Source organism: Ovis canadensis, chromosome 6, assembly GCF_042477335.2.
Source record: "Ovis canadensis isolate MfBH-ARS-UI-01 breed Bighorn chromosome 6, ARS-UI_OviCan_v2, whole genome shotgun sequence".
Classification (NCBI taxonomy): domain Eukaryota; kingdom Metazoa; phylum Chordata; class Mammalia; order Artiodactyla; family Bovidae; genus Ovis; species Ovis canadensis.
The window spans coordinates 118,970,066-118,992,277 of record NC_091250.1 but is presented as its reverse complement, the minus strand read 5'-3'; the positions used below and the strand labels follow the sequence as shown (position 1 = coordinate 118,992,277).

Here is a 22,212-nt window from a genome sequence, read left to right as displayed (position 1 = left end):
TCAAACTAAGGGATTTGTGCCTTTTTTCCCTTTTCACCAAATGAAGGAATCAACCTTGAAACAGACAAAGCCCTTTATCTCTTGTCCCTTCCCTCCCTCTCTATTGCATCCAAGATTCTGTCCTTGCTTTTTGGATAGCTTCTGGTTGCCATCTGTGCCATGCCACCCGGACCAATAGTTCTTAGAAAACAGAATTTGTGACCACCCCTGAGAATCGTGCTTAAGTAGCAAGGAGCTACTCCGGCTGGAATTCTACATTGTCCTCTGAAATTACAGAAGTGGAATCACTATTTTCAGCATAGAGGAAAGTTCCCACAGAACCATTGTTTTCTTGCCCTTGCAGCTGTTGTTACAAATGTAAACAGGCATCAAAAGTGTCTTTGAACCAAATGTTTGAATGGCACGCCTGTCTACAGACATATTCCAGATGTTTCCCTATTAGGAAAACGTGTTTTAATACAGATTCAGTCCATTGGCAAAAAGCTAAGTATCTTTTCAAATGATGTACCTATTAAAAGTATTGTATCATTTTTCCCACCTGCCTGAATTCTCCAGAAATCAGTGGGTTCTGTATGGTTAGGAGATTCCACATGGATTTCCAGCGGGTATGTTGTTTCAAATGTACACATGGACAGAATGATGAAACAGAATTTTGCCTTTGAAAATTCCTGAAAGATAAGCTGTCATGTTTTTCTTGCATTTCTTCCAGCTTCCTGAGGGGGTGTGGGGGAGGCAGGACACAGACCAGGGGAGCAACTGTCCACAAAGCCAAGATCCCCAGCCACCACTGTCATCCATCAGGCCAAACCGGCCACCACTCTCTTTCCACATTCCTCTGAGGGCTTTTCTGGAGGGCCTTCCCTGGTGGCTCAATCAGTAAAGAATCCGCCTGCAATGCAGGAGACCCGGGTTTGATCCCATGGTCTGGAAGATCCCCTGGAAAAGGGAATGGCAACCCATTCCAGTATTCTTACCTGAGAAAATTCCATGGACAGAGGAGCCTGGTGGGCTACAGTCCATTGGGTTGCAAGAACTGGACACTACTTTGCAATGAAATCACCAGCACCACGCATTTAAGACTTTGCCTTCCAGTGCAGGGGGTACAGGCTCAATTCCTGGTCAGGGAGCTAAGAACTCATATGACTTGCGGCCGAAAAACCAAAACACAAAACAGAAATTTAATAGAGACTTTTAAAAATGGTCCACATAAAAGATCTTTTTTAAAAACGGTTTTTCTGTATACTTGATTCAAATATGATCATTCCTTTTAGTTGAAAAGATAATAAGCAAGAGAGGAAGCCACATCTTAAAAAACCTCATACACTATATATTTCTTTATATTATACAATAAACAATATAGGACTTGCTAATGGAGTAGACCAGTCAAACCAAATAAAATCTGAGTTTTGGACCTGCCTGACATCTGAGTGTCCACAATATCTCTCTAACAAAGATCTGTGATAAATACCTGCCTAAGATACCAGACAGTTCATATTATTACCACTGTAGGATATTACTACTGGCTATAGTAATTTTTCACTTGGATTATCATCCCTTTAAAATTCAGAAAATGTGTTATATACTTAGCCTTATCTCGATATTTCTTCTCATTGCACCTTTAGAGATGAGAAAGTAGAGATAAACAATTTGTCAGACCACCAACAGATAGTAAATAGCACAGTCAAAACTTGAAGGTCTCTTGGCTCTATGTCCAATTGTTTGACTTTTCCATCAAGCCTCACTGCCCAACTCTTCATCTGTGCCTCCAATCTTGCTAGAAATAGAACCATTCCTCTAGAGGAAACAATATTCGATAGCTATTCAACCCTAGTAGACCTGGTGTCCTGTTTCATATAGTTCATTAATTAGTTCAAGATTAAATTATTTTTTACTATTATACATGATTTCTCAATGGATATAAGACTGATAGTGTTAGGAAAATATATAAATACAGAATAAAGGATTTATAACTTTTTCTGCTAATTATCAGTGAGCACTTATAAATTAACTTAAGAAAATATTCAATGCAATGATAACCTATGATTAATCTGACTTCAATCTGACTGTATGCTAAAGAGTTTTCAAAATCATGAAGTTTAAATGCTTTGTAAAAGTTTGAAATAATGCCAAAATTATTTTGGAAATAATTTGAAAATAATTCCAAAAGTCAAAAGTTGCTATTCTTGAGATTATTTTGCCCTATTTTCCCCTAGTCTCTGCATTATAACTTTTTCTTAATCATGACTGGGATTTTTTTATCACTTAAGATTATATTCTGACTATTTGCTTATATCTTTAAAAATTCTAGAGAGTATTTTTTTGCTGATGTTACAAATGAAATATATTACTACTAACAATGATGACAAGAAAAAATAACTAGAAATTGTAAGTATTAACATCTAGGCATGAATAACACAAATCAGTGTTTAATTTTTTTTTTTTCAGACACAAGCAAGGTTCCTATCTGATCATTCCAACCCAACTGCTGACTCCTTGAGTTCCTTCCAAGAGGCTGAAACATCTGAGCACACTGCAATCCCACTTGTAGAGGCTGAAGATGCAGAAAATGAAAAGGAAACTGCAACATCCATAGAAGACCATTCCCATCATAAGGTAAAAGGAATACAGGTGTACTAGTACAATTTTTTAAGTCTCCAAAGGCCTCAATTTTAAAGCATGGTTAAACAGACTACCTTATTCACTCTAAGTTTAATTTTTTTAAGATGATGATCATAGAAATACATGAATATGTAAGACTGAGTGCCTTTGCTGTCCACCTGAAACTATCCCAACATTGTTAATTGGCTGTACTCCAATATAAAATGAAAAGTTTTTTTTAAAAAAAGATAATGATCATATCAACTGCCTCCAATCTCTAAAAGAATTGTGAGGATTAATGAGTTTTACTTCTTGGGCTGAAGTGGTACATAATTCTTATATTTCACAAAAGTCAAATTCAGGTTAAACTCATAGTTGCTAAATGTGAAAAACATCATAAATAAGTTTATAAGACATTGTGTGAAGAAAAAGAATAATAACTATTCAATCTTGCTTATGAATTGCAAATATGACATAGATTAATATTATCATTTGTTTCAAGAATAAACTTTTTTTTTTCAGCCTGAAAAATCTTCAGTGCTAAAGTCAGAGGAGGAAAACCATGATCAGTCAGCGGATCAGGAAGAGAGTTACAACCAAAATCTGGGATTGCAGGACCAAGAGAAAACTGAAAGTGACTTAACTGAGAATTTGGAGTATTCACCAACTGAAGGCGCATTGGACCTAAAAGAAGACATGAGTGAACCTCAAAAGGAGAAACTCCCAGAGAGCTTCCTTGCTCGTGATGTTAGTTCCATTGTAGATTCTAACCAACAAGAACGCATCACAAAAACAGAGGAAAACCAAGAACAACCTGTAGATGCCTCTCATCCTCAGTTGAACAGTCAAGACCCAAGTGATCAAGGAAACCAAGATCAGGACACAAATGGAGAAGAGGAAGGAGGGAGAGAGCCAGGTGAAGTGGGTACCCACAGTGATGAAGAAGGACGGGAGACAGAGCTTCCCAAGGAGCCTTCTAACAACGAGCAGGAAGAAGACAGTACCCAATCGGATACTGTTTTGGAAGAGTCTTATCAACCAACTCAAGAAAGCAAGATGCAGAAAGAGGAACTTGAACAGGGTAGCCGAGAACAAAAAGAGGAAAACAGCAAGGCGGAAATGGAAGAAGAAACTGCATCAAAAATCGATAAGCCCAGTCAAGATACAGAATGGCAGAGCCAAGAAGGAAAGCCTGGCCCTGAAGTTATCAGCAACCATGAGGAGATGGATAAAAAGACCCTTTCTGAGCCTCTATTGGTGGAGCCTACTGATGGTGTTAATGCCATGGCCAGAAATCATGGGGCCAAGGATAACAGCGATCATGGCCCCAGACACAATGCAAGTGAGGACTACTTCATCCCAAGCGAGGAGTTCCTGGAGAATGAAAGAGCTCAGTCCATTTACTATCACACCGAACATGAAGAGCAAAGAGAAAAAGCACAGGAGAATGAGAACGTAGATACCAGTGAACCTGTAGAAAACCAACGGGTGAGATTATTTTCAATGATGCTTGTCTGATAAAGCAGTTAGCTTTATTAAAAAAAAAAATAGCCATGACCTTTCTCTGTGTTCTTGCAATCTCTGTGCTTATCTCTCAGTACCTTAGTGAAATATTTTATAATTATGTATTTTTCTCTGCATCTCCATCATTAGCCTGAAAATACCTGTTTTATTTGGGTTCCCCTAGAAGTAGACCCTGGATTTTAGTGCAGTTTGTTTGAGAGGTACAGGGACAAAGAGGAGTGGAGAAGGGATTCAGGGAAGAAAAGGAAAGTAGGTAATCAGTGGTATATCAGTTAAACCATGTAAAGCATGTTTTTCTGAATTATCAAATTTGGAGAGTGAAGGAGCTATGGCTTTTACATAAGCTGAGAACACTAGGAGAGGTGTCAATTTCCAAGTATTTCCAATCTATCCTTGAGAAGGCCTTCTAGAGTTTTCCAGGCACCGAGATGCAGATACTGGCAGCAGAAAGTTCCTGGTGCTAACTAAACAGGTAAATTCTGACAGATATGAGGATGGGAGATGTGACAACAGCTGCTCTCATGCCTTGAGAGCAGACACCAGGTCAGTCAGGCTGAATCACCAATATCTTGCAAAATGCCTCTAACATAATAGATCCAGCAATGTTTGTTGACTTAGCTTATAGGCAATGAACAAAGACTTGAGCCACAACTTTATTCAGCAGACATGCACCAAAAGGATAATCAGGGAACAGCAACAGGGTGGGGGAAAGGAAGAAACACATTGTTATTTGGTTGTTTAATCATTTGGAGCTTTCATGCAAAACCCTGGCGGGCACCCACCAGAAGCACCTGATACAGCTTTTTGGTAGGCAAGGTGGACAGGAATTTTGATTCCTGAGAACTCTGCTGCCATTCTAAGGTAGGAGTTTTCTTACATTTGAGGAACTTGGTAAGAAAATTTTCCCAACAGCTTCATAGAGATTACTGACATAATTGTGTCTTAAGAGGATCACATGGTAATACCACATTTCTACTCTCTTCCCAAAGCAAAGGGGGAGGTTCCAACTTTGCTTCTGGTGTTGGTTCCAACTTTTACTGGGTAAACCCAGACATGCACCTAAACCCAGTTAATAAAGACAGAAACAAATCCTGTTTTCAAAGGGCTACTGTCTCTTTCCACCACTGTGGCTCGTGTCTCCCTCTGAGATCTAAAATGATTGGGGTAGGGACTTCCCTGGTGTCCAGTGGTTAACACTCTGTGCTGCCAATGCAAGGGGCGTGGGTTCAATTCCTGGTCAGGGAAGTAAGATCTCAGATGCCATGCAGTGTGGCCAAGAAAAAAGTTTTTTTTTTTAATAATAATTGAAGTAAAATAAAATGATTGAGGTATGAAAAGATCTGTGAAGGGATGCAGAGTGAAAATATAAATAATGGCACAGCTTTCCTCTAAACATAATTCCACTTCCGCTTTTGTTATTATACAGGCCAAGAAAGCAGAGAGCTCACCGAAAGATGAGAGTTCAACTGAAGGCAACAGGAGGGTGCACAGTGTCGGTGAGAATGGGCTCAGCCCACTGTCTGTGACCGTATCTGGGAGAGACGGAATGGGCCACGCTGGGCTATCCCCACCTCTTCATCCGAATTTTTTCTCTCCCAACTCCTCCCCTAGGAAATACTCCCATAAATTGCTCACATTCTCCTGTGCACATTTGATAGACAACTTCGGTTAACTGTGTTTACAAACTGGAAGTCCAGTTGCAATATTACTGATAGAATTATTTTTCTCAAAATCATTTTGCTTTGAAGAAGCATTAATTCTGCCTTATTTACACTCAAACTCATATAACTTAAGAATTTAGATTCCATATTTAATTAAGACCTAATCTCAATCTTTGAGTTTCCCTGGTGGCTCAGATGGTAAAGAATCAGCCTGCAATGTAGAAGACCTGGGTTTGATCTCTGGGTCAGGAAGATCCCCTGGAGAGGGGAATAGCTACCCACTCCAGTATTCCTGCTGGAGAATTCCATAGACGAGTCCAGTGGAGTACAGTTCACAGGGTCTCAAAGAGTTGGACACAACTGAGTGACTAATACTTTCAATCTCAGTCTCACACTCCAATCACAAAATTTTAAATTTCAACCAATAAAATTCTCATGGCTTATTTACCTTTTGACCAACTTGCACAGCCTAGCACTATAGATGTCAGACTATGACCATTACAGGCTGGCCAAGAAGAACTGTTTTTTCTTTTTAAATCCCCAATCCAAACTGTACAGAAATCTAGCCTATTGTGTAAAATAGCCTCATACCAGAGAGTCCCACTTGAAAACCAATACATTCATTCCAAGGGAGGGGATGTAAGTAGCAAACAGCTGATTCACTTTGTTGTACAGCAGAAACACAACATTGTAAAATCATTATACTCCCCTAATAAAAAAACAATTTTTTTTTAATTTCTAATGTTTCCCCACATTTTCTCTTATTCATGAAAATGGAACTATCTGGGTGAATCTGAGTTTATGTACTCAATTTAGCTTTGTCCGTGTTTCCTGTCCAAATTTTTCTGTTAGATTCTTGCATGAGCTTCCAGTGCAAAAGAGGACACATCTGCAAGGCTGATCAACATGGAAAACCCCACTGTGTCTGCCAAGATCCAGCATCTTGTCCTCCTACAAAACTCCTTGACCAAGTAAGTATTTTACAAAATGATCTTTAAGGGACATCAAACAGTTGGGTGATTTGAATGAAAGTAATTTGCAATTAAAATTTTTGTTTCAAAAAAAAAAAAATGTAGGGACTTCCCTGGTAGTCCAGTGCTTAAAAATTCACCTGCCAATGCAGGGAACACAGGTTTAATCCCTGAACTGGGAAGATCCCTCATGCCCATGCCATAGAGCAACTAAACTCATCAACAAGAGAAGCCACCGTGATGAGCCACCTTGCACTGCAACCAGAGAGTAGCCTCCGCTGGCTGCAGCTAGAGGAAGCCCAGATGCAGCAATGAAGACTCAGCACAGGCAAAAATTTAGAAATTAAGTTTAAAAAGAAGTAAATGTCCCGGTTATCACCTGATATTTAAATAATAGCCAAGAGAAACAAATACCAACAAAATCAAAGAATTTCAACTGTGCTCTCAAATAATAATGGCATTTATGTAGAATTCATTTTAAAATTCATTCTATCCTTGGAATCATCTGCAGTTTCTATTCTGCGTTTATCAGCTAAATTAGCATCACTATGGGTATAAGTTAGTTGATTTGGAGGGTCAGATGGGATAGTTATGGTTTTAGTACCATCCCCTACCTGACCACATTTTTGGCTCAGCAGTTGGTTAAACAGCCTATAAGGAGCAGAGTATTTTCCCAATGAACATTCATCAACTTGAGGTTTTTCTTATGCTTCTCTTTCCTAGGTTTGTGGCACTGACAATCAGACCTATGCCAGCTCCTGTCATCTCTTTGCTACTAAGTGCAGCCTGGAGGGGACGAAAAAGGGGCACCAACTGCAGCTGGATTACTTTGGAGCCTGCAAATGTAAGAGTCCATCACTACTGCCATCTACCATTGCCAAAAGAGTTTGGGGTGAACCTGAATAAAATGTATTTATACATATATATTCATATATATATATATGGGCTTCCCTGGGAGCTCAGCTGATAAAGACTCCACCTGCAACGCAGGAGACCCTGGTTCAATCCCTTGGTTGCGAAGATCCCCTTGAGGAGGCATGGTTACCCACTTCTTGCCTGGAGAATCTCGTGGACAGAGGAGCCTGGTGGGCTACAGTCCATAGGGTCTCAAAAAGTGGGGTATGACTGAGAAACTAAGCACAGCACAACACAGCACTCATATATATGCAGACAACATGAACAACAAAATCTAATGTAGTACTGAATTCAGGCTGTACATTAAGATAACTGGGAAGGCTTTTTTTTTTTTTAATTAGAAGAATGAGGACTTCCCTGGTGGTCCAGCGGTTGGGACGCCACGCTTCCAATGCCAGGGACAAAGGCTCCATCCACAGTTGGGGAACTAAGATTCCATGTGCCTTGCACCACAGCCAAAATAAATAAAATAAAAATTTTAAATAAAAATTAGAAGAATAATTCCCAGGCTTTAACCATAAGTGATTCTGATTTAATTGGACTGAGCTGGAACCTTGGCATTGTTCTCAAAGTAACCTAGACAATTCTAATGTGCAGCTAGGGTTCAGAACCATTATGATAATGTTATCCACTTAATAACTGAGATGAATCATTGGAATTTTGTTAAATTAGTTGTCCTCTTCCCAAGTGAAAGCCTGCCAAGAAGCTTTTAAAGACAACTTATTCTTCCAGACTTTTTAAAAAATTGTCTTCCTTCCCCAGGATACTCTCAATTGTGTTTGCATCTTCTGGTCACTAAATGATTCTCCACATGAGCAATGCTCACTAACCTCTCCTGTCCTTCCGGACACATGAGAGGAGTCAGTTTCTCAACCCCTTGATGTTAGATGCAGCCATATGATTTGCTTTGTCCAGTGAAATCTGGGCAAAAATCATCCACGTGAGCTCTGGGCAGAGCGTTCAAGAGCTGGAATATGGGAACTTCCCTGGTGGTCCAGTGGTTAAGACTTCACCTTCCAATGCAGGGGGTGAGGGTTCAGTCCCTGATTGGGAAGTTAAGACCCCACATGCTTCTTGATCAAAAAACCAAAGCATAAAACAGAAGCAATATTGCAACAAATTCAGTAAAGACTTTAAAAATGGACCACATCCCAAAAAATTCTAAAAAAGAAAAAAAAATCAGATTTGACTTGAAAAAAAATAATAAATGAGCTGGTGTGTGGCTCTCCATGCTCCCTTCACCTCTTGTTGAAATGGTGTTAAGATGGTGGTGTCTCCCCTACCCTGAACCCCAGAGAGACTGAGATGAGCAGAGCTCAGTTGCCAACTTGCATGGGACATGTAGCAGGATTGAGAAATGTTTGATGTGATATACAACATAACGGTCAGCACTGCTGTCTAATATATTTGAAAGTTACTAAGAGAGTAGATTCTGAAAGTTCTCACCAGAAGGAAATGAAACATGGAGGTCACTATACAAGGTTATGAATGTTAACCAAGCTTGCTGTGCTATCCATTACACAATATATCTGTATGTAAAGTCATTATGTTATACACCTTAAACTTACTGGGTGGTATGTCAGGTATGTCATACCTGAAAAAAAAAAAAAAAGATCCCTTAAGTCAAGATTTAATATTATTATCACAGTATTAGCTGACTTCTGCCTTTCTCTCTTTTCTCCTAATAAATACCTCTTGTGACCTCCACCTCTGAATTCTAGAGCAGTGGTTCTCAGTCCTGGCTGCATGTCACAATTACTTACTGAGCTTTTAAAGCATCCTGATTCCTAGGCTCCATGCCAGATCGATCAAATCTTTGAAAGGCCGCTGGCATCTGGTATGGCTTTACAATGCTCCTGGCAATTGTGTTTCAGCAGCAGGATAAAGGACCGCTGTTGTGACGGAGGACCAGTGAGGATGCTATCAGTCACCGGAAGGTGTAAAGCATCCTGTTATGAAGACTTTTCCTGGGACAGGAGTAAGACTTCAAAATTAAAATCAGTGTACTTTCTATTTGGAACAGCTATTCCTGCTTGTACGGACTTTGAAGTGACCCAGTTTCCTCTAAGGATGAGAGACTGGCTCAAGAATATCCTTGTGCAGCTGTATGAACCTAACCCTGAACACTCTGGATATCTGAATGAGAAGCAGAGAAATAAAGTAAGTTATCCACAGTCAGCTACCCCGTCTGTCTACCAGGAAAAAAGGTATGGGGCGGGAGAGAGGTATGGTGAAGTCTTATGCTCCTCTGTAAAACGACACCTGGTTGATACATATGGATGAACAGAATAGTAGGGGTCATTGTTCATGCCCCAAAGTTTGGGACATGGCCAAACCCCGCCCTCCCCCTCCCCCACCCCGTTGCTCCATTTCTACACACAGGGCAGGGGCCTTACAAGGGCTCTGGAACTCATACCCAGAGCAAGCTCTACTGACCTCAATTCAGTGTTCATATCTTCAGGCCCAGACATATTCTTTAAATCTAAACCTCTTTCTTGCCCTCACAGGGCAGATTTATGATATAAGATCAGTTCAGTTCAGTCGCTCAGTTGTGTCTGACTCTTTGCGACTCCATGGACTGCAGCACACCAGGCCTCCCTGTCCATCACCACCTCCCAGAGTTTACTCAGACTCATGTCCATTGAGTTGGTGATGCCATCCAACCACCTCATCCTCTGATAAATCCGTTATTAACAATGTCAGTAATATATTGACAGATGAAAAAGGGCAGAATATTGGTTCTAGAAGTTCCCAGGGGAAAACTAGCATCTGATAGTTATTGAGTGTATACCAGGTACCTGGAATTGATTTACATGCTGGAAACACAACAAAGAGGAACCCCTGGAGGCTCAGAGGGCTCAGAGGGAAAGAACAAGCCTGCAATGCAGGAGGCGCAAGAGACCGGAGTTTGATTCCTGGATTGGGAAGACCCCCTGGAGGAGGGCATGGCCACCCACTCCAGGATTCTTGCCATGGACAGAGGAGCCTGGCAGGCTACAGTCCATGGGCTCGCAAAGAGTCGGACATGACTAAAGCACCAGCATGCACCATACAGCAGAGAAACAAACAAAAAAAATAATATCTGGCTTCATGAACTTATATTCTAAGCAGAGAGACAATATATAGTTATAAACACACATGCTAAATCACTTCAGTCGTGGCCAGCTCCTTGTGACCCCATGGACCACACATAGCCTGACAGGCTCCTCTGTCCATAGGATTCTCCAGGCAAGAATACTGGAGTGGGTTTCCATGCCTTCCTCCAGGAGATCCTCCTGACCCAGGGATCGAACCCTTGTCTCCAGCATTTCCTACATAGGCAGGTGTGTTCTTTACCACTAGTGCCACCTGGGAAGCCCATGTATGTGTATATAATTATGGGGCTTCCCAGGTGGTGCTTGTGGTAAAGAACATTAGATACAACACAGGGACATTTCAGTAGAGATACCACATGGCATCACACCAAGACTAACCTGAGACGCAACAGGCACTGGATGGAAATACTTAGACCAGGGTCTCCAACCTCCGGGATCTAATGCTTGATGATCTGAGGCAGAGCTGATGTAAAGATACTAGAAATAAAGTGTGCAATAAATGAAATGTGCTTGAAAGTGAAGTGAAGTCTCTCAATCGTGTACAATTCTTTGTGACCCCATGGACTGTAGCCCACCAGGCTCCTCTGTCTATGGGATTTCCCAGGCAAGAATACTAGAGTGGGTTGCCATTTCTTTCTCCAGGAAATCTTCCTGACCCAGGGATCAAACCCAGGTCTCCTGCATTGCAGGCAGACTCTTTACCCTCTGAGCCATCAATCATCCCAAAACCTTTCCCTCCTCTTGGTCTATGGAAAAATTGTCTTCCGTGAAACTAGTCCCTGGTGTCATAAAGTCTGGGAACCACTGATGTAGAGGATTAAGAATGGAGCATACCAATGGGGGAAGAGCAGGACTTTTCACCAACTAAGTGCCTAGATCAGTTCAGCCCTCTTCATTCAAACCTTCTCATTGTTTTAAGAAACATGATGGACATTATTTGGTTAAAAGATCAAAATAAGATTTAAATTTCTTCAAAAACCGCAGGATTTTTTACTGTTAGCTAGTATTCTATATAGAAAGGCTGTAAGTGTCGATTAGTTAGAAGGCGTGTAATTTATTCTCAAATAACATTCTGGGCTTGTTTTCCTCTGTTATGCTACAATGACTCTTCAAGTAAAGTTTATTAAATGATAATTCCATTACACTTGTCTGATTCTCTGATGATCCTCTCCCTCCCGAAGGTCAAGAAAATTTACCTGGATGAAAAGAGACTCTTGGCTGGAGACCATTCCATTGACCTTCTCTTAAGAGACTTTAAGAAAAACTACCACATGTACGTGTATCCTGTGCACTGGCAGTTCAGTGAACTGGACCAGCATCCTCGGGACAGGTAAAAACTCTCCACCTTCCCATCGCTAGGTCATGCCCCTGATGTAATGGCTAGTTGTTTATACCAAGAGAATTCTAAACAGATTTAGGAAACTTCCCACTATCCACTGGAGGACACAGAAATGCCAAACAAATATGGCTAGGAGTCTACATACAAAGCTGCTTTGAAAACAATGGAATATGGCCACACCTCTGCCCCCTAGTTCACTTGTTAGGGTCCAGCCCCCCACAGAGACCTTTCAACTCTTTCTCATTTAAAAAAAAAATTTCCTTATTTGGCTGCACCGAGTCTTAGTTGCAGCATGTGGGATTTAGTTCCCTGACCAGGGATAGAACCCGGGCCCCCTGCACTGCAAACTCGAAGTCTTACCACTGGACCACCAGGGAAGTCCCAACTTGTTCTCATTCTTTTTTAAAAAAAAATTGTTTATCTATTCATACTTTTGGCTGTGCTATTCTTGTTGCTGTACCGGCTCTTCTCTAGTTGCGGCTAGTGGGGGTTACTCTCCAGCTGTGGTACACAGGCTTCTCATTGCAGTGGCTTCTCTAGTTGCAAACCACGGGTTCTAGGACTTGTGGACCAGTAGTTGCAGCTCCAAGGCTCTAGAGCACAGGCTCAACAGTTGTGGGGCATGGTCTTAGCTACTTCCCAGCTTGCAGGATCCTCCCAAATCAGGGATCGAACACGTGTCTTCTGCACTAACAGGCCAACTCCTTACCACTGACCCAACAGGGAAGCCCTCTTTCTCATTCTTGATCCTAAATTTCCAAGATACTCTGATGGACCCCACTTGAGTCAAATGCCCACAATCGGGTAGCCCAGTGGTAAGATCTAGGTTGCATAAACATGATTCTTGGGGTGCATCCGATAAATTTAGGGTGGAGGGAGGACAGTTCCTAGTGAAGGAGGAAACCTTATCCATTGACATTCAAAAAGCTGCATCTTGCCCATAAATGGTTTATTTCATTTGTAGCTTTTCATGAATGTACTATGTATTTGCTATCCTTGGCAACCTTGTGAAAGAAAAGTGCCCTTGGTGATCAGAAGAGTTCACTTTTCATACCCTGGTTACCCAGTTAACTGGCTGCCATTTGTCTCATTGCAGGGTCCTGACCCACTCTGAGCTCGCGCCTTTGCGAGCATCTCTCGTGCCCATGGAACACTGCATAACGCGCTTCTTTGAAGAGTGTGACCCCAACAAGGATAAGCACATCACCCTGCAGGAGTGGGGCCACTGCTTTGAAATTAAAGAAGGTAAATTGACCGTCAGCCCAGGGAGAGGGGTGTTTTCTTCCCCCAGACAAGCCCTAAGCCCTGCAGTTCCCAGAGGGGTCCTGCTTGCTGTGTGTTAGACTGCAACCTAGGAGCCACAAGGTGGCAGTGTCCCCGGTAGAACAGCTATCACTGCAAGGTCATTTCTTAATCTGTTCCAAAGGGTGTGCCAGTGTGCCCAGTCACTCAGTCATGTCTGACTCTTTGTGAACCCCTGGACTGTAGCCCACCAGGTTCCTCTGTCCATGGGATTTTCCAGACCAGAATTCTGGAGTGAGTTGCCATTCCCTTCTCCAGGAGCTCTTTCAGACCCAAGGATTGAACCCAAGTCGCCTGCATCTCCTGCACTGGCAGGTGGATTTTTTTTAACCACTGAGCCACCTGTTCTAAAAGGTAGCATGGGTGAATATTTAAGAGGTAAAGGCACTGAGGTCTCAGAAATTGGTTAAACCTGAGAAAGTGATGTGAACTCCAACAGTTGAGCCAAATCTCAGAAGGCTACCCTCTGAGCAAGGAAGGAAGGATTTTATATCCTTCCTTAATTTGAATATTGGGCCAAACTTTAAAAATTATATGTGAAACTGAAACTCCAATACTTTGGCCACCTGATGCGAAGAGCTAACTCATTGGAAAATACCTTGATGCTGGGAAAGATTGAGGGTGACAGAGGATAAGATGGTTGGATGGCATCACCAACTCAATGGACATGAGTTTGAGCAAACTCCAGGAGATAGTGAAGGACAGGGAAGCCTGGTGTGCTGCAGTCCATGGGATCACAGAGGTGGACACAACTTAGCAACTGAGCAACAACAATGTGAAGGGTAAAACAGCAAGCTTGATTCTGAAAATCAGAGATGCCAGAAGAATCTTAGAATTTATTACCAACACAAAAGATTTTCACCAGTTGTGCCCAGATATAACTCCTTTAATCCAAAAGGAATTCCTCCTGCAGTGGAGGAATTTAAATTTAGACATATATTTTGCTAAATTATGTCTTAATCTACTTCCTTTTCTTTTCCTAAGTCACAATTTTTTTTGAGCAACCATGCTTTTAATAATCAAGATATGAAAAACAGTTAAAAATGAGCAATCAAATCTGCTTACAGAATATAAATCAACAATGAACATCAAATCTCTATAGCAGAGATTTGACCCATATGTTCACTATATACATGCATGTAGGATGACTATACAACCAAAAAGTAAAAGAAATGTAAGTTCATCAAAGGTCAGAGTTTCCCCAAAAGAGGGAATCTGTGGGAACTTCACTTTAAAAATATTCTTCATGCACATGTGTGATGCCTTGACATTGGAAAGAAAGAGTTGAAATATGAGGATTTAGTCACTTATGGATAAACAGATAAGCATTTCTCTACAATGTTATTCTATGAAATAAACACAACTGTAGTGAGCTAAGAATGAATAAGCACGTGAAAGTGAAAGCTTAGTTACTCAGTCATGTCTGACTCTTTGAGAAGAGATGGACTGTAGGCTCCTCTGTCCATGGGATTTTCCAGGCAGGAATACTGGAGTAGGTTGCCATGCCCTTCTCCAGGGGATCTTCCCAATGCAGGGACTGAACCCGGGTCTCTCGCATTGCAGGCAGATTCTTTACTGTCTGAGCCACCGGAGAAGCCTGGTAACATAAGCACAATTGTAATGAGCAAACAATGAAGAAGCAGCTCACTCTGTGTATTAGTTGTGTATTTCTGCACAACGAATTGCCCTAAAGGTTAGAAGTTTAAAACCTCTCTCACAGTTTCTGAGGATCAGGAATCCCTGGTAGTTTACCTGGATGGATCTGCTTTGGGGTCCACGCTGAGGACTGATGCTTTAGGATCCGCTCTAAGCTCATTTAGGTGGCTGTCGGCAGGAGCCTTCAGTTCTTTACCACGTGGTCCTTTCCACAGTGCTGCTCATAACATGGTATCTGGTTTCCTCCAGAGCAAGTGATCAGAGAGAGACGGAAGGAGAGAGAGAGTCCAAGACAGAAGCCACAATGTCTTTTAGGAATAATCTCAGAAGTGACGTTTTTCTGCCATATTCTGTTTGTCACACAGTTGAACCCTGCCACGGTGTGGGAGGAGATCACAGGAGATGGGGATCACTGGGGGCCCTCATGGAGACTGGCGACCACATACGGTTTGCACCCTATTAGCATCAATAGGAAGTTAATGGGAAGTTAAGAACCAGACTCAAGCAAATAATACCAATTTCCTTTCTAACACGTCTTCTATAAACACAGAATATGTGTTATCTATGTGGCTTAGAAGGTAAAGCATCTGCCTACAATGAGGGAGACCTGGGTTCGATCCCTGGGTAGAGAAGATCCCCTGGAGAAGGAAATGGCAACCCACTCCAGTATTCTTGCCTGGAAAATTCCATGGATGGAGGAGCCTGGTAAGCTACAGTCCTTGGGGTCGCTAAGAGTCAGACATGACTGAATGACTTCACTTTCACTTTCATAGATATCCAACATCTATCTTACACACTCACATACACCCCTAAAAAGGGTTAACACAGTTTTTTCCAATTCCCATTTTAAAAAGACAAAATGTACCCAAGCTGCCTCACCCCCTCCTCTCCACCAGAATCAAGAGAAAAATTTAGCTGAGACAGGACATATTTATGCACACCCTCTTAACACAGCACGTGATTTTAAGGGTGTGATCCAAAGTCAAATTTAAACAGAGGCCATTTCAGGAACCCAGTTGCCCTTCACTGTTCATTTTGAAACTTCTGGCAGCTCTTCAGCACGTGGGCCCACTCAGGCCTTGTGCTGGCTGACTGTCTGGGAGAAGCAGAAAGAGCTTCAAGTTCAGCCACTCGCAAAGCCCCTAATGATCTTGTTTGTTCACTGTGGTTTGGCCATGATTATGTTATTTAGAAGAAAGGAAAGATTTATCACAGAGTAAGCCAATAAAGCAGATATTAAATATTCAGTTGGAACATGTAAACAAGTACTGATTTGGGATACAGCTAGGCGGGGAAAAGAGGCATACCCTTTACTCCCTTAGGACTGAGAAATCCACAGGGCAAAATACATTTTAGCCAGTGTTGTCCTGAATTTTAACTCCCTTTGCTCTGAACTAGATGTGCTCAAATATTCCAGCTCTGTCATTAACGAGCTCTGCAGATTAGGGCATGCCACTTAACCTCAGCAAGTCTCATCTTCCTTGTATGTAAAATGGGATTCAATGCAGAGGTGAGGAGTCTTATTTATTGAATACCTATGACATACCATGGACTGACATATATCCATGTGAATCTTTAGGAAAACCTTCCAAGTAAGACGAAGAAACCAGTCACATCATGCAGGTCCTACTAAGCCAGTTAAAGACGTTATCCTCAGAGTACTGGAGGATCACCAAAGTGCCTTAAACAGGGCAGTGATTTCACTGGATTTGTATTTAAGAAAGATTCTTCTGGTTACAATGTAGATAAGCCAGAGAACCCTTGTGGTAAATCCAGGCAAGAACTGATGAGAACTTGAATCAGGGCAGTTGTAGTGGGGGAAAAAGATGAATAAACATATTTCAACTATATTTATTTTATTTTTTATTTATTTGTATATTTTCTTGACCTGGCCACGCAGCATGTGGGATCTTAGTTCTCCTACCAGGGATCGAACCCGCAGCCCCTGTGTTGGAAGCACAGTCTTAACCACTGGACTGCCAGAGAAGTCTCCTTAAATATATTTTTAAATATAAACATATTCAAGATATAGTTGACAATATAAACATATTCAAGATGTATAGTATGTAGAAATAATAAGACAATGTTTGATAGGAAATACGTGGGGGCTGGAAGCTGGCAGTTGAGAGCCCAAGAGGAAGAGGCGTACAGTGCCTCGGTTCCTGGCTCCAGCAGGGCAGACCAAGGAGAGGCACTTTCCACTGAAAAGTAAACACAAGAACAGAAGTTGGTTTGGGGAAAATGTTAAATCCCATTTGGGACACATTGAGTTTATAAGTCCTTGGGTGACAGTGTACAGTTGATAGTTGAATATATGAGTCTGCTTTTCAAGACAGAGTTGGGGAGTTGAAATACGTATTTGGGGATTGCAAGTGTACAGAAAATAACTGATACCAGGGAAGGAAATCAATTCCCTAAGGAAAAGGTGCCGAGTTACGTGGGAAAAGGTCTTGCATTGAGTATCAAGGAGCAACATCCAGACAATGGACAGAGGAGGAAGGATTTAGTGAAGGAGAATGAAGAGGTTCCTGCAAGAAAAAAGAAAAGAGGAGAGGGCCACATCTCTGGAGGTGTTTCAAAGAGGAGGAAGAGATCACAGTGCTACATGCTGCTGAGACGTGAGTTCAGTTCAGTTCAGTTCAGTTCAGTCACTCAGTCATGTCCGACTCTTTGCAATCCCATGAATTGCAGCACGCCAGGCCTCTCTGTCCATCACCAACTCCCGGAGTTGACTCAGACTCATGTCCATCGAGTCGGTGATGCCATCCAGCCATCTCATCCTCTGTCGTCCCCTTCTCCTCCTGCCCCCAATCCTTCCCAGCATCAGAGTCTTTTCCAAGGAGTCAACTCTTTGCATGAGGTGGCCAAAGTACTGGAGCTTCAGCTTTAGCATCATTCCTTCCAAAGAAATCCCAGGGTTGATCTCCTTCAGAATGGACTGGTTGGATCTCCTTGCAGTCCACGGGGCTCTCAAGAGTCTTCTCCAACACCGCAGTTCAAAAGCATCAATTCTCCGGTGCTCAGCTTTCTTCACAGTCCAACTCTCGCATAGTAAAGTTAAAAAGAATTTCCAGTGGATGTAGAAATAAGGATACCCTCAGTAGCCTTGAAAGAGTGGTTTTTGTGAAACAGTCAAGATGAAAGCCAGACACAGTAAGAAAGAAGAGATGATGTGGAAGGCTAAAGAGAGGAGGTTTGAAGGCAGGAATGAGCTAGAGAGGGATACAGAGTTGAGGGAAGCATTTCCAAGAATAAAAGAGGCTTGAGCTCTCACTCATTCACTCATTCATTCATTCCTTCAACAAATCTGTCCTGGCAGTCTGCACAGGGCCAGGCACTGCTCTCAAGGCTGGATATGCAGCATAGTTACACATTAATGGGAAGGGCCTGGTTAAAAAAAGAAAGAAAAGGAAAGACTGAAGTTATAAGAAAAAAAGAGGAAAATGGGGGTGAAGGTACCCTGAACACAGGCAGAGGATTAGCCTCCAAGTCAACAGGAGGGCTGAGTGCCCAAGAAATGATGCTTTTGAACTAGAGAAGCGTGGTGCTAGAGAAGACTCTTGAGAGTCCCTTGGACAGCAAGGAGAACAAACCAGTCAATCCTAAAGGAAATTAACTCTGAATATTCATTGGAAGGACAGGTGCTGAAGCTCCAATACTTTGGTCACCTAATGACTCACTGGAAAAGACCCTGATGCTGGGAAAGATTGAAAGCAAAAGGAAAGGGGGGCGGCAGAGGATGAGATGGTTAGAGAGCATCACCAACTCAATGGACATGAATTTCATCAAGTTCCAGGAGTTGGTGATGGACAGGGAGGCTGTGTGTGCTGTAGTCCATGGGGTCACAAAGAGTCGGACACGACTGACTAAACAACAGCAATAGGAGGAACATCTCTCATCCGAACAACAGAAAGAAGACAAAAAGTATGAGTGCAAATATAAGTAAATTTATGAGTAAGCAGACTATTATCCCTACTTTACAAATGAAGCCAGTGCTCAAGAGAAATACACCAGAAGTCTGTGTAATACACCCCTCCCTGGGGCAAGATGAAGACTGACATCAGGCAGGGAAGCTGCCTGATGTTCCAGACAGGGTAGTATGCCTCAAATTAGTCCACTTTACATGTCTGCTCAAGAATTAAGAGTGGGCCACCCTGCTAAGGAGTCTTCCATCCCCCAGAGGATGCTGTTTTCTTCCATAAGTGTGGCAACAAGTTCTTTTACAATTACTTGTTTGGAAATTTGAGATAATTGGCACTCAGTTCAGTTCAGTCACTCAGTCATGTCCAATTCTTGGCGACGCCATGGACTGCAGCATGCCAGACCTCCCTGTCCATCACCAACTCCCAGAGCTTGCCCAAATTCATGTATACTTCTATTTATTTGGGTTATAGCTCAGCAACCCTTATAGATTAATCCAGTAAGTACCCTACATACGAATGAGTTCCATTCCCAGAGCATGTTCAACTGGTTCGTTAAGTCCAACAACGTGTGCCTAGGTACCCATCTAATACAATCAGCTCAATACAACTGCTCTTACACTTGCTTCTAGACATCCTGGGTTTGAAATAAAGACACTGTACTACTGTACTCTATACAGTGCTGTAAAGTACACAAAAGCGTGGCTAATTGTAGAGGATGCACGCATGTGACAATGTACACCAGAGATGAAAGAACTTATGTGACTGGACTTGAGAATGTATGTTCACATCTTTGAAAGTTTGCAACTTGAAGCTTCGTATGTAGGAGACTTACTATTTAGTAGTTCTTGGCTGGGTTTCCCCTCAACCTCCTCTATCAGCAGTTCTCACCCTACATCAGAACTACCTGTGTGCTCAGTTGCACAGGCATGTCCAATTCTTTGCAACCCCATACACTGTAGCCAGCCAGGCTCCTTTGTCCGTGGGATTTCCCAGGCAAGAATGCTGGAGTGGATTGCCATTTCTTTCTCCAGAGGATCTTCCTGCCCCAGGGATCGAATACATGTGTCCTATATCTCCTACATTACAGGTAGATTCTTTACTGCTGAACCACCGAGGAAGTCGCAACTAGCTGCACAGCTTTCCTAAATGTATACATGTGATTGATCCATCTAATCCCATGGATGGAGGAGCCTGGTAGGCTGCAGTCCATGGGGTCGCTGAGTCGGCCACGACTGAGTGACTTCACTTTCAGTTTTCACTTTCATGCATTGGAGAAGGAAATGGCAACCCACTCCAGTGTTCTTGCCTGGAGAATCCCAGGGAGAGGGGAGCCTGGTGGGCTGCTGTCTACGGGGTGCACAGAGTCGGACACGACTGAAGTGACTTAGCAGCAGCAGCAGGGATGCTGATTCAGGAGGCCAGGAGCTAGGCCCGAGGATATGTATTTTTTCAAGTTTCATGGGTGATGTTAACACCCTTCCAGGACTGAGAACCACTGTCGTACTGCCTTATTCATGGCTTCTCTGGTGCCCTAGTTCTAACATGGTTTATGTTACTGCTCTGACTACTTTCTAAAAGTATGTTTTGTGTTTGTTTTTTACAGAAGACATAGATGAAAATCTCCTGTTTTGAATTAAGATTTGAAAGAACTCAAAATACCCAGCCTCCTCCTTTGTTCTGACCACTTCTGAAGTATATCCAATGTGATACTTGTAGATTTATATTTAGCAAAATGCTTGCATGTCTGAGAAGACATTGAGAGTAACTGCTTGATAACAGTATAGACACCAGGCATTTACCATTAGCTTTAGAAATAAAACTTTAAAATTAAAGAGTCAGTATATGTAAAATATTGTACACTGTGAACAGGAGTTTAACTCATTACTCTCTGCATCCATTTATAATATACTTAAAGATTATAAAGCTAAAAAAATACATTCATTTTGTCCATGGTATCATGTGCACTTCAGAAAAGTAAAATAAGTCTCTTTGTTACTGGTGTGTGTTATTGTCAATACCTTAATATCCTAATAAAAATCCATATAAATCCAATGCTTATTCAAGTTTATTTACAGTCATTTACTTAAATAATTATACGTGAATGACCAACCCAGGGCTCATAGTTCATATCAAATCACACTTTCTAGAACCTACTACTTTTTAAAAAAGTGAGAATAATTTCATCAGCACCATTTTTCTAGATTTCTAGTTTGTTTTCTCTTTCTGAGTTACTTCACTCTGTATAATGGGCTCTAGGTTCATCCACCTCATTAGAAATGACTCTAATGGCAACGGAGATGCAGGCATAAGAGAACAGACTTGTAAACACACTGGGGGAAGGAGAGGAGGGGACAAGTTGAGAGAGTAGCATTGAAACATATACAATGCCATGCGTAAAATTAGACAGCCAGTGGGAATTTGCTGTGTGACACAGGGAACTCAGATCTGGTGCTCTGAGACAACCTCTAGGGGTGGGATGGGTGGGAGGTGGGAGGGAGGTTCAAGAGAGAGGGGACATATGTATACCTCTGGCTGACTCATGGTGATGTATGGCAGAAACCAACACAATATTGTAAAGCAATTCCCCTCCAATTAAAAATAATTAAAAACAAAAAGAAAAGTGTGGTTGAGGGGGATGTTTCCTATGGCAAACAAATATTCAGTTGTTAAATGGTAGCTGCTCATTAATGTTTTTTGTCATAATTTAAGTTTAAACAGAAAAAACTAAAGCCAAGCACTCTTCACCAAATTCAGTTTAAAATAAGGATGATTATACACTGCTTGATACAACTAATTTTAGCTTCTGTGTGGGTGTCCATGTCTGTCTGATAAAAAGGAGGCCCAGCAAAATCTCTACACATTTCATGTCCTCAAAATAAAGAGACTGTAAAGATAACAGACAGTGAAGAGCCCTGAGGAGTCTTGATGTCCAGTGTAGTCAGAGATGAACAGTACTAATATCATTTGATAGCAAGACAATGTGTCCTAAGAGAAAACTGGTATCTTTATTTGAGCTCTTCTTTGGTAACTATTAATACAGTAAAAGCCAGCTTGTACAAAGAAGATACCAAAATAAAGTTTAACAAGGGCTGAAACAAGGCAATAAAAAAAAACTGTCACCCAGTTAAATATCTACTTACCATATATTCTTTTAAATATGAAATATCTTTTACATATTATCCCATCTTTTTGTTTTCTGGCCACGAACTTGACATTTGCGATTTTAGT

The 22,212-nt window shown here is 41.7% G+C and overlaps 1 protein-coding gene across 1 annotated transcript in view; it reads left to right on the top strand.

The window, feature by feature from the left end:
- Positions 1-21,036, top strand: part of SPARCL1 (SPARC like 1) — a 51,685-nt gene extending 30,649 nt beyond the window's left edge. Inside the window, exons 3-11 of the mRNA XM_069594683.1 lie at positions 2,446-2,613; positions 3,121-4,086; positions 5,549-5,618; positions 6,636-6,754; positions 7,478-7,598; positions 9,693-9,829; positions 11,946-12,094; positions 13,200-13,348; positions 20,588-21,036. Of these exons, the coding sequence (XP_069450784.1) occupies positions 2,446-2,613; positions 3,121-4,086; positions 5,549-5,618; positions 6,636-6,754; positions 7,478-7,598; positions 9,693-9,829; positions 11,946-12,094; positions 13,200-13,348; positions 20,588-20,616 (1,908 nt within the window). The 3' untranslated portion in view covers positions 20,617-21,036. The remainder of the gene's footprint in view (positions 1-2,445; positions 2,614-3,120; positions 4,087-5,548; positions 5,619-6,635; positions 6,755-7,477; positions 7,599-9,692; positions 9,830-11,945; positions 12,095-13,199; positions 13,349-20,587) is intronic.
- Positions 21,037-22,212: the final 1,176 nt, after the last annotated feature.